At 41.7% G+C, this 13427-nt stretch overlaps 1 protein-coding gene across 1 annotated transcript in view; it reads right to left on the bottom strand.

Annotated features, from left to right (window-relative positions):
* Window positions 1-1384: 1384 nt before the first annotated feature.
* Window positions 1385-13427, bottom strand: part of LOC133536557 (cilia- and flagella-associated protein 44-like) — a 66711-nt gene continuing 54668 nt past the window's right edge. Inside the window, exons 27-33 of the mRNA XM_061877185.1 lie at window positions 10567-10680; window positions 8316-8446; window positions 5970-6086; window positions 5680-5881; window positions 5439-5599; window positions 4367-4501; window positions 1385-2258 (exon numbers count right to left, since the gene is read on the bottom strand). Of these exons, the coding sequence (XP_061733169.1) occupies window positions 2007-2258; window positions 4367-4501; window positions 5439-5599; window positions 5680-5881; window positions 5970-6086; window positions 8316-8446; window positions 10567-10680 (1112 nt within the window). The 3' untranslated portion in view covers window positions 1385-2006. The remainder of the gene's footprint in view (window positions 2259-4366; window positions 4502-5438; window positions 5600-5679; window positions 5882-5969; window positions 6087-8315; window positions 8447-10566; window positions 10681-13427) is intronic.

The following is a 13427-nucleotide window of genomic DNA, read 5'->3' on the forward strand; positions in this document are numbered from 1 at the left end:
TGGATTAGATTTATATATCCATCCATCCATTTTCTACCTGTCCTTTTCAGGGTTGCGGTGATTGCTGGAGCTTATCTCCGCTGCATTTGGGCGGAAGGCAGGGTACACCTTAGACAAGTTGCCACCTCATTGCAGTTTATATCCATCCATTTTTTCTACTGATTGACCCTTTTATGTGAATGTTGTCTGTGTTCCTCTCGTGTTGAGGTGGTGACTTGTCCAGGGTGTACCCCACCTTCCGCCCGAATGCAACTGAGATAGATTTATACAACACTTTTCTAAACTCTAGCCCAGGGGACTCAAACTCGATGTACCTGGGGGCCACTGGATGCAGAAACTGGGTGAGGCTGAGCCGCAAGAAAAGATTCCTTAAAATATCTAACATGCACATTTTAATGAATTCACCTTCTATGAATGGCTTTCCCGCCCTAGCAACAAACTTGCCAACCCTCACCATTTTTCTGGGAGACTCCTGAATTTCAGTGCACCTCCCGACAATCTACCGGTGCAACCATTCTGCCCAATTTGTTCCCAATTTTCACTTGGCCGACATTATTAAGGGCTGCCGTGACTGCACTGCCTTTAACATCCTCTACAACAGTGGTTCTCAACCTTTTTTCACTGTCAACTGTGAACATGTTTTTAATTCAAGTACCCCCTAATCACAGCAAAGCATTTTTGTTTGGAAAAAAGAGATAAAGAAGTAAAATACAGCATTTTGTCATCAGTTTCTGATTTAATAAATTGTATAACAGTGCAAAATATTGCTCATTTGTAGTGGTCTTTCTTCAACTATTTGGAAAAAAAGATATAAAAATAACTAAAAAACTTGTTGAAAAATAAACAAGTGATTCAATTCTAAATGCAGATTTCTCCACATAGAAGTAATCATCAACTTAAAGTGCCCTCTTTGGGGATTGTAATAGAGATCCATCTGGATTCATCAACTTACTTCTAAACATTTCTTCACAAAAAAAGAAATCTTTAACATCAATATTTATGGAACATGTCCACAAAAAGTCTAGCTGTCAACACTGAATGTTGGATTGTTGTATTATTTTTCCAGAGTTTATGAACTTACATTCATACTTCATTAAAATATCATTCAATAAACATATGTGTAAAGGATTTATGAATTGCTGTTGTTTTTAAGAATGTTTATAATAAATCTCACTTGGCATACCTTCAAGTACCTCCACCCTCAAAAGAAGACTACTGCTCCACTAACATGTTATCACGTGCTTCAACATCACACAACCAATGTGCCGGCTCAGTAACATGTTGTGTAGGACTTGTGCAAAACGTTTGTGACTGCAAGACCTACTTGTTCAACAGCCATACAGGTCACACTGAGGGTGGCCGTATAAACAACTTTACCACTGTTACAAATATGCGCCACACTTTGAACCCACACCAAACAACAATGACAAACCGTTTTTGGGAGAACTTTCGCACCATAACACAACTTAAACACAAGAGAACAAATACCCAGAACACCTTGCAGGGCTACAATATACAACACTTCAACCGACGCAAGTAGGGAGGGTGTGGGGGGTTGGTGGACAAGTTGCCAACTCATCACAGGGCCAACACAGATAGACAACATTCACACACTAGGGACCATTTAGTGTTGCCAATCAACCTATCCCCAGGTGCATGTCTTTGGAAGTGGGAGGGGCCTATCCCCATGTGCATGTCTTTGGAGGTGGGAGGGGCCTATCCCCAGGTGCATGTCTTTGGAGGTGGGAGGAAGCCGGAGTACCCGGAGGGAACCCACGCATTCACGGGGAGAACATGCAAACTCCACACAGAAAGATCCCGAGCCTGGATTTGAACCCAGGACTGCAGGACCTTCGTATTGTGAGACAGACACACTAACCCCTCTGCCACCGTGAAGCCCCAGGCTGAGGAAGTCAAATTTAAATGAAAAATGGACACGGGGAAATATTTATTTGTATTAGAGTAATGACGCTGATAACATTTAGGTTTAGTGAAGAAACATTCACTCAGTTACAAGCCTTCCTGCCTCTCCTGGCCAAACGTGGTCTACCTGCCTTGCTGCTGCAGGTCTGCACAGTGGGCTTGCTCCAAGGCACAAGGGGAGGCAGCAGGTTGTGGACGCCACCTCCTTTACGAGAGAGAAGGTTGTCACCCGGGCTCAGGCTGGCCAACTGCTGGGACTGTTTTCTCACTAACTCTTCAAGACGCCACACTTCTTGTCTTTCAGTGCGCCCGCTGCAGTCTTCAAGCCGTTTACCCTGAGGACACAAATGTTGTATTATTGTTGGATTGTTGTTCTTATGTAGGCTGAGCATGTCCTGAAGTCCCAAACAGAGGACACAATAATGCGTGCCAAGGCCGGGACTAAGTGAACATTTGCCAATGATTCTTCAACTTGCTTTATAAATACTTATTTAAATAAAGCATTGTTTTCTCCTCTGTTGACAGCAGTGTTGGCGTGAGGAATTTTCAAAATGGGGTCCCAGGGACCCCACCAAGTCATAAAAATGGGATCCCACAGTAAGTTTATGTGGTCCCACTTTTTTTGTGAGCGTTTTGAAAACAAATGTTAAAGGTGTGAATTGTCCTGATATATCTCACATTCTATATCGTGTTTTGGAAAAAGGTTGTCTTGAATGTTAAATGTTCATTAAAAAAAAGAAAACAAATGTGTATACATATGTAAATGTATTTAGTTATAAACATTCATTCACTTTCTTCTGTCCTTCATGCATCTAAACTTTACCGCTGCTGGTTGTTTGTTCTATCTTTTTATTGAATAAGTTGTAGGTGTATTTATTTCAGGATAAAAGTGTAAAAAGTCTTTTGCTTGGGTCATAAAATGATGATAATGGTGTGCAGAGCATACATACATTTTATATTTAATGCTTCAATCTCTGGAGTCAACATCAACTTCAGATCTATTCCTCACTTCAAAATGTTTTATTTTTATTCATGTTGTTTTTTTGTTTGTTTTCCGCCCTTCTTTTGTCAAACAAAACTGTGTTTTTTTTGGCAAACACAAAATATGCTAAATCTTCCACCAAAAATATTTTTCAAAGTGGAATATTTGATGTGACGTAATCATAGTTGTGGGGGAGTAGCAGGGGGTGTATATTGTAGCATCCCGGAAGAGTTAGTGCTGCAAAGGATTCTGGGTATTAGTTCTGTAGTGTTACGGTGCAGATGTTCTTCCGAAATGTGTTTGTCATTGTTGTTTGGTGTGGGTTGACAGTGTGGTGCATATTTGTAGCGATGTTAAAGTTGTTTATATGGTGTGAGCAAGTATGCCTTGATTGACAATCTCTTTGTTTCTGCCCCTCCCTCACAAATCTTTCTGCGTGCACACACCTTCACAATTTGTTCCGTCTTTAACCCTTCTTAAACCTGTACGAAGATTTGAAAATACATGCGACCTTGACGCACAACGCTGGACATTTGAGCCATTTAAAAAAAAACCGGACAGTCCCGCAAAAGAGGACATGTCCGGGTAAAAGAGGACGTATGGTCAGTCTATCTTAAGGACCTGTGGCCTATGTTGTACTGATACAATTAAACAAGGCCCACATATGAACATTACACAGGAGACAAAGAAAAACTAGAGAGCACAGACCTTAACCAGAGTCTATCTCATAATAGTAAAAAAAAAGTCCTCAATGAAGATCAATCATTTTGTGTCGGGGTGGATACTCACTTGGGATCCCAAGCAGTGTTTGGTTAGTTACTGAAAACCAGTAACTAGTTACAGTTACTAGTGACTTCATTTCAAAAGTAACTCAGTTACTTACAGCAAAAAGTCATGAGTTTTAGGTATTCATTTCAGTCCTGTTATTGCACTTGAGAATAATACAATCTGTTGATCAAGTTGACATGCATCACTGAACTCTGCTACTTACAACACACAAAGACAAGAATAAATTTTGAATTGAATTATATTTATATAGCGATTTTCTCTAGTGACTCAAAGCGCTTTACATTGTGAAACCCAATATCTAATTTTTACATTTAAAGCAGTGTGGGTGGAACTGGGAGCAGGTGGGTAAAGTGTCTTGCCCAAGGACACAACGGCAGTGACTGGGATGGCGGAAGCGGGAATCGAACACGGAACCCTCAAGTTGCTGGCACGGCCGCTCTACCGACCGAGCTATGAAATTATTTATGTAAAAAATCGATCCGTCATGTCTTTTATAAGGATTGTGAAGGAGAGGCAAAATTCCCCCAAAAGTGCAGAGCCCCTTCAAATATATTTTTTCTGGACGTGTTTGTGATTTGACAAATTGCTCAATCTTTTGAAGCCTTTGTAATGATCACCATGATTGGTAATGACAGCGTGAAATGTGATGCTTTTAAAAAATATATATATTACAATTTCCTTCTGCCTTGCATCAAGTTTCTGCTCCAGTTCTTTCTTCTGCTCGAAGAGTCGATTCAAGCGAAGGAGGCGCTCGCTGTTGCTCCTCGTCATCGTCATCAGAGCATCACGGGCCTTTTCTACTTTCATCTGCCACACACACGCACAGCAACAAATATCAATGAATGTACAAACCCAAAAACCAGTGGAGTTGGCACATTGTGTAAATGGTAAATAAAAACAAAATCCAATGATTTGCAAATCCTTTTCAACTTCTATTCAATTGAATAGACTGCAAGGACAAGATATTTAATCTTCAAACTGGTAAACTTTGTTATTTTTTGAAAATATTAGCTCATTTGGTATTTGACGCCTGCAACATGTTTAAAAAAAGCTGGCACAAGAGGCAAAAAAGACTGAGAAAGTTGAGGAATGCTCATCAAACACTTATTTGGAACATCCCACAGGAGTGCAGGCTAATTGGGAACAGGTGGGTGCCATGATTGGGTATAACAGCAGCTTCCATGAAATGCTCAGTCATTCACAAACAAGGATGGGGCGAGGGTCACCACTTTGTCAACACATGCGTCAGCAAATTGTCCAACAGTTTAAGAACAACATTTCTCAACCAGCTCTTGCAAGGAATTTAAGGATTTCACCAACTACGGTCCGTGATATCATCAAAATGTTCCAAAAATGTGGAGATACCACAACGGAGACCTCGGACTAATGAACAACTTAAGCTGTACATCAAGCAGGAATGGGAAAGTTGGTCTCCTCAGTTCCTAAACGTTTACTGAGTGTTGTTAAAAGGAAAGGCCATGTGACACACTGGTAAAAATGCCCCTGTGCCAATTTTTTTGCAAATTCTAAGTAAATGTTTATTTCTCAGTTGAAACATTAAATATCTTGTCTTTGCAGTCTACTTATTTGAATAAAAGTTGAAAAAGATTTGCAAATTATTGTATTCTGTTTTTATGTACAATTAAACAAGGTGCCAACTTCACTGCTTTTGGCTTTTGTAGAAAGCAGATGCATGCCTTGGAAGCCACATAAATATGCAAACAAACAAAACAAGTCTGCATACATCCCACTGTTTGATTTCTTCAGCATTCGCGGCTTCTTGAAGGAGTTTTTCCTGCTTCAGCTCCTCAACCGACCGGTTGCCCGACAGCGTCTGCAGAACCTCCAGGTCCACCTCCCTCCCGAACCTCCTCATCATAAGTTGCTCGCATCGCTTCCCCAGCACTACACCCACACACAAACGAAAGAACATTCCTGGGTTCTGCTGGTTGGGATCTCAAGGTCATGGCTGGCTCGGGTCTTACACTGGATCTCAGCGTTCATGTCCCTGCGCTCTTGGACAAGCCTGGCGTACTGCTGGCGGGCTTGACTGTGGACTTCTCTCTGCTGGCTCTTTTCCAGCTCCAACTCAACCACTCGCTCCTGCAGATGTTGCAGCTCCTTCTTATCGAGCACCAACACTCGGCTGAGATCCAAAGGCAGAGGACCACTGATATCGACCTCCATCTGATAGATACGTTCAGGAAAAGCACAGCTAGAACATCAACTGAAGAAGATTGATTTGTCTTGTCTGTCCAGAGTTGTTGTTGTTTACCTGATGGAGCCGAATGGGAACCACAACATCTAGTTGGTTCATTTTCTGCTGTTTTTCCCTATTAACTTTCTCCAAGTCTTCTTCTGCTGCCTTGCGACTGTTCTGCACTAATTTGAGCTGCGAATCACCAAAAAATAAATAGCTGGTGGTCACAAATGAGAGTGTACATTCCAAACTAGGGCTGTCAAATGATTAAAATTGCATTTTCTTAATAGTTATCTCAAAATTAATTGGGATTAATCACACACACACACACACACATATATAATTTTTCATCATTAAAATGTGTACCATAGACAGATAATTTTCAAGTTTTTTAACCACATGAACGGACAATTAATTGTGCTTTAATGAAATTTGTTTTAAACATTACGCTTTACACAAAAAGGACAAATAGAATTTAATGACAATAAAAACTATTGCCTGCTGTGTGCAGGTTTCTTGCCAGATTTGGTCATTTCTATTCTTGCTTTAGGAGCACTTGCATTCAGAGGAGGAGCTACACTTCCCTGTTTGGATACCAGCTTCTGGCATAAATACCACAAAATGGTAATTAACTCAATATCAATTGGGATTAATCACATATATATATATATATATATATATCATTTTTCATCATTAAAAAGTGTACCCTAGACAGATAATTTTCAAGTTTTTTAACCCCATGAACGGACAATTAATTGTGCTTTAATGAATTGTGTTTTAAACATTACGCTTTCTTTAACAGCTCAACACAAAAAGGAAAAACATAATTTAATGACAATAAAAACAATTGCCTGCTGTGTGCAGGTGTTTTGCCAGATTTGGTCATTCCTGCTTTAGGAGCACTTGCATTCAGAGGAGGAGCTACACTTCCATGTCTAGATAACAGCTTCTAACATAAATACCACAAAAGGTTGATTGTTAACTCAAAATTAATTGGGATTAATCACAGATGTAAATCATTTTTCATCATTTTTTAGGTGTACTGTTGCATCTGCCCAGTCTTCCTCTCAGGGAATACGACTCACTGGTTAATTCCAAGTTCTTTCAGATGACATATATGCAGAATAAGAAGATCCATCAAGACAACATAGGGATATTATCACGTTTTACTAAAGCTTTAGGAGACCAGTCCTTACAAATGCGCTAATACTAGCATCCCGAAGTGGTCTGAAAATCAAACGAGAAGAGACAACTTATTGGATACAAAAACAGCCTCTTTGTTCTAATACTGATAAGGTAAAAAGGGAGCATGCTCTACTCCCACATTCCAATCTTTCAAGGTAAAGCACAGAGTTTACTTGCGGGCATAAGACACAAGCAAAAAGAGTACACATGGGGAAATATTAGCTGCTTTTAACATGACTATGAATAAAGAAAGAACTCTTGAAAAAATATGCATTCTCCACTGTAACCCAGACGGTTAAATTTCAAGTTTTAACACTGAACCAACAATTTATCATGCTTCAATGAAATGGGTTTTAAACATTGTGCTTTTTTTAACAGCTTAACACAAAAAGGAAGACAGAATTTAAAGACAATACAAACATTTTCTACTGTATGCTGGAAGGCAGAAATATTCCCTATTTTTACAGTATTCATCATTTTCCATAATATTGAACAATACAACTGGTACTCAGCCCACCATTCTCACTTAAGCTTGCCTTATTTTCCTCCCTGAAAATTACCGTTAATGCAAGTAAATGTTCATTGGGAAATATATTTGTGGTGGTAGAAAAACATTTATTTAGTCAAAGTAGCAATAAATAAATACTTTGGATTAAATGCATTTTGAGCAATGATGTATTTTGACTTGTTGCATCATGAATACAGAGTGGCAGTGATCGTCTTTCATTTCTGTTGAGCGTTTATGTCATCTCACTTACTAATAAATCAGTCACAGCAACAATCCAAATGTTATGTTTTCACTGCACCTTAATCGTAATCTGAACACGGAAGTGAAACACCACCCACCTGAACGAGACGCGCACAGCAGGCGTTTGCTGCAGAGATGTTACCTTGTCAGGAGAACAACTTGACATGACTTTAAACCTCATCTTTCCAGAAGGTAGAAAACTTTCCTTTGTCCTTTTCTGCTTGCTTGTGGTAATATGTGAACTGCAGCCAAGATCTCCCCGCTACGGCACGGCCCAAGGGTTAAAATGGACGTCCAAAAAATTATTGCCGTTATTGAAATTTATAGTTAACTCGTTATTATCGTGTTACCTTTGACAGCCCAAATCAAAACCTAAGAATTGTAAACTCATGGAAAGTCTAGAGTCTGTTCTGTACTTAATGACATGCTAACGGTGGAGTCCATTCAGGGCTGATTTAATTTAAATCCACACCGGACCCTCCTCTCACCTTCTTAATAAGTGTGTCACATTCTCTCTCCAGAACCTCGGCCCTCTTTTTCTCCTCTGCCAGCCGTTCTTCCAGGTCCAGTCGGCGTTCACGCAGCTGCAGTACGTGCTCAAACAACTTTGGGTCACAGTCTATGACACAAAAGTACATAGAGCCTATACTGCATTTTCACTTAATAGTACAAAAAAACACTTAAAAAAAAAAATTTGCTGCAACCAACAGGTAAAAGGTTGTAACTTGCACACAAATGTTCTTACAGCTCAATGATTCCAAATACACATCTAAACTGGTTTTGTAATGGATCTGTTAAGGCTGAAACTAAGCTTCTGGAATGGACTTCCCAAAGCCCGGACTTTGTGGCTTGTGGTTTAAAAGACGGGTCCATGTTTGGAAACCACTTTATTTCAATGAACCGCTTTTATATTTGTTGGTCGTGTGATGAGTGATGAGCCAAGTAGGCGCCAACAAGGAAGCGTTGAACAAAAAGCTTTACTTGTTTTGGCGAGCCTCAGACTGGAACTGCAGCTTCCAGGAGAAAGAATATGGGCCTGATGATTCTTCTGCTGTCCTCTGGGACCACTGTCTTTTAACACCTTTCACATGAAGACCCCCACTCTTCGTAATTCTAGCCTCGAAGCCGGCCAGTCTGGACAAAGCCCAGTTTGTTGTTTGGCCAGTAAATCTTTCCCTGACATTATCCCTCCGAGCCATTTGTGTTGATGACCTCTGACTCCTATCCTCTACTCCTACCTGTGGGGGTTTCCTCCCAGCTTTTGCTAATATCTTAACACGTCCTCCAAACCTGCATTTCTTTAAAATTCCAATCGTCATGGGGGCAAAAGCCACCCGAAACTAACTAAAGTCATACTTCCTTACTAGAAAAAAGCTCTCAAGGATTCTGTGACCAAAAACAAACACATGCTAGCTCACCATCATACAGGAACATGGTCAATTGTATAATTCACCTCAAACTCTTCAGGTCTGCCAAGAAAAGTGATTAACTATCCAGCCAGAATGTTGCCTGTACGTTTCTGATTGGCCATTGTTTTGTTCAGTGCAGAAATCGTGTCTTTAGTTGGACATTTTTACCATGAATTGATTAACGTGGACCCCAACTTAAACAAGTTGAAAACTTATTGGGGTGTTACCATTTAGTGGTCAATTGTACGGAATATGTACTGTACTGTGCAATCTACTAATACAAGTATCAATCAATCAATCAATCAATCAAACATCCTCGGTGTTGACCACACACAAGAGGATTTCCTCCATACATTTTAGACCGCTGTTTATGTTCAGGGTTCCAGCAGACTTTGGGCAAAAGAACCATTACTGGCTGCCAGTTCATTCTAATATAATACAAACTTTATTTTAAAATATATGATTGTTGTCCAAAACCAGTTTTCAAGCATATCAGAGAGAAAAGTCGTCACTTTTGGGCAAATTGTTTTATCTTTTCGAGCTTAATCTTGTCTCTGTGAACTTTCTTATACATATTTACCACTTTCCACTACTATTTTGTAATAATCACTTATTCTTCTGTTGTTTGACACTTTACATTAGTTTCTGATGATACCACACATTTTGGTATGGATCCGATACCAAGTAGTTGGTCATAATTGAAGTCCTCATGTGTTCAGGGACGTATTTCCTGAGTTTATAAACAACATAGTATTATTGACTAAATACGCTCCTGTACTTGGTATCATCACAGTGGATGTCAGGTGTAGATCCACACATGGCGTTTGTTTACATTGTGATGCCGGTGACCTACGGTGTGTAGTAAAGCATGTTTAACTATTCCTCGTCCTGCAGGGATGATACTTGTAAGAAACATACTTTATTTGTCGCCATGGATACAAGGATTAGTGATTTAGAAGTAGCTCAAACACTGCAGGCTGCGGTTGGAAGTTAGCCGCTAGCAAGTTAGCCATGTGTTAAAGCACCTCTTCCTGAGGGCGTTTCAGTGTTATAACTTCACCTTAAACGTTGGTTTTCAAGTCAAAATGTGTTTGTTCTCCCTTTTCTGTCTACACACTGTGTCTGCTTGTAAGTACTCAGTGATTGTGCGCTGCCGAACCTGATCCTCTGCCTGAAAAGCCAGAAGTATCCTGACGTGAAAAAAGGAGGAACTGTTACTTTTTAGAGGCGGTGTAGTACAGAATATAATTAATTAGTATGGCGGTACTACACTAGTACCGGTATACCGTTCAACCCTACTTTATACAAGAGGTAAAAGTAAAATACCGACCTTGAGGACATTCCTCGACAGCAGCTTCTCCCTCCGGTGTGTCCCAATCCTCCTCTTCATCATCATCCCAGTTTTCATAATCCTCAAAGTCTTCAGCGCTGTCATGGTCCCCTTCTGTAAGTCACATATGCGACATGAGGAGTGCACACTTCTGCAAGTCACATATGCGACATGAGGAGTGCACACTTCTGCAAGTCACATATGCGACATGAGGAGTGCACACTTCTGCAAGTCACATATGCGACATGAGGAGTGCACACTTCTGCAAGTCACATTTGCGACATGAGGAGTGCACACTTCTGCAAGTCACATATGCGACATGAGGAGTGCACACTTCTGCAAGTCACATTTGCGACATGAGGAGTGCACACTTCTGCAAGTCACATATGCGACATGAGGAGAGCACACTTCTGCAAGTCACATATGCGACATGAGGATTGCACACTTCTGCAAGTCACATATGCGACATGAGGAGTGCACACTTCTGCAAGTCACATATGCGACATGAGGAGTGCACACTTCTGCAAGTCACATTTGCGACATGAGGAGTGCACACTTCTGCAAGTCACATATGCGACATGAGGAGAGCACACTTCTGCAAGTCACATATGCGACATGAGGATTGCACACTTCTGCAAGTCACATATGCGACATGAGGAGTGCACACTTCTGCAAGTCACATTTGCGACATGAGGAGTGCACACTTCTGCAAGTCACATTTGCGACATGAGGAGTGCACACTTCTGCAAGTCACATATGCGACATGAGGAGTGCACACTTCTGCAAGTCACATTTGCGACATGAGGAGTGCACACTTCTGCAAGTCACATATGCGACATGAGGAGTGCACACTTCTGCAAGTCACATATGCGACATGAGGAGTGCACACTTCTGCAAGTCACATTTGCGACATGAGGAGTGCACACTTCTGCAATTCACATATGCGACATGAGGAGAGCACACTTCTGCAAGTCACATATGCGACATGAGGATTGCACACTTCTGCAAGTCACATATGCGACATGAGGAGTGCACACTTCTGCAAGTCACATATGCGACATGAGGAGAGCACACTTCTGCAAGTCACATATGCGACATGAGGAGTGCACACTTCTGCAAGTCACATATGCGACATGAGGAGTGCACACTTCTGCAAGTCACATATGCGACATGAGGATTGCACACTTCTGCAAGTCACATATGCGACATGAGGAGTGCACACTTCTGCAAGTCACATATGCGACATGAGGAGTGCACACTTCTGCAAGTCACATTTGCGACATGAGGAGTGCACACTTCTGCAAGTCACATATGCGACATGAGGATTGCACACTTCTGCAAGTCACATATGCGACATGAGGATTGCACACTTCTCCAAGTCACATATGCGACATGAGGAGTGCACACTTCTGCAAGTCACATTTGCGACATGAGGAGTGCACACTTCTGCAAGTCACATTTGCGACATGAGGATTGCACACTTCTGCAAGTCACATATGCGACATGAGGAGTGCACACTTCTGCAAGTCACATTTGCGACATGAGGAGTGCACACTTCTGCAAGTCACATTTGCGACATGAGGAGTGCACACTTCTGCAAGTCACATATGCGACATGAGGAGTGCACACTTCTGCAAGTCACATTTGCGACATGAGGAGTGCACACTTCTGCAAGTCACATATGCGACATGAGGATTGCACACTTCTGCAAGTCACATATGCGACATGAGGAGTGCACATTTCTGCAAGTCACATTTGCGACATGAGGAGTGCACACTTCTGCAAGTCACATTTGCGACATGAGGAGTGCACACTTCTGCAAGTCACATATGCGACATGAGGAGTGCACACTTCTGCAAGTCACATTTGCGACATGAGGAGTGCACACTTCTGCAAGTCACATATGCGACATGAGGAGTGCACACTTCTGCAAGTCACATTTGCGACATGAGGAGTGCACACTTCTGCAAGTCACATTTGCGACATGAGGAGTGCACACTTCTGCAAGTCACATATGCGACATGAGGAGTGCACACTTCTGCAAGTCACATTTGCGACATGAGGAGTGCACACTTCTGCAAGTCACATATGCGACATGAGGAGTGCACACTTCTGCAAGTCACATATGCGACATGAGGATTGCACACTTCTGCAAGTCACATATGCGACATGAGGAGTGCACACTTCTGCAAGTCACATATGCGACATGAGGAGTGCACACTTCTGCAAGTCACATATGCGACATGAGGAGTGCACACTTCTGCAAGTCACATTTGCGACATGAGGAGTGCACACTTCTGCAAGTCACATATGCGACATGAGGAGTGCACACTTCTGCAAGTCACATTTGCGACATGAGGAGTGCACACTTCTGCAAGTCACATATGCGACATGAGGATTGCACACTTCTGCAAGTCACATATGCGACATGAGGAGTGCACATTTCTGCAAGTCACATTTGCGACATGAGGAGTGCACACTTCTGCAAGTCACATTTGCGACATGAGGAGTGCACACTTCTGCAAGTCACATATGCGACATGAGGAGTGCACACTTCTGCAAGTCACATTTGCGACATGAGGAGTGCACACTTCTGCAAGTCACATATGCGACATGAGGAGTGCACACTTCTGCAAGTCACATTTGCGACATGAGGAGTGCACACTTCTGCAAGTCACATTTGCGACATGAGGAGTGCACACTTCTGCAAGTCACATATGCGACATGAGGAGTGCACACTTCTGCAAGTCACATTTGCGACATGAGGAGTGCACACTTCTGCAAGTCACATATGCGACATGAGGAGTGCACACTTCTGCAAGTCACATATGCGACATGAGGATTGCACACTTCTGCAAGTC

This window comes from Nerophis ophidion, linkage group LG17, assembly GCF_033978795.1.
Source record: "Nerophis ophidion isolate RoL-2023_Sa linkage group LG17, RoL_Noph_v1.0, whole genome shotgun sequence".
Classification (NCBI taxonomy): Eukaryota; Metazoa; Chordata; class Actinopteri; order Syngnathiformes; family Syngnathidae; genus Nerophis; species Nerophis ophidion.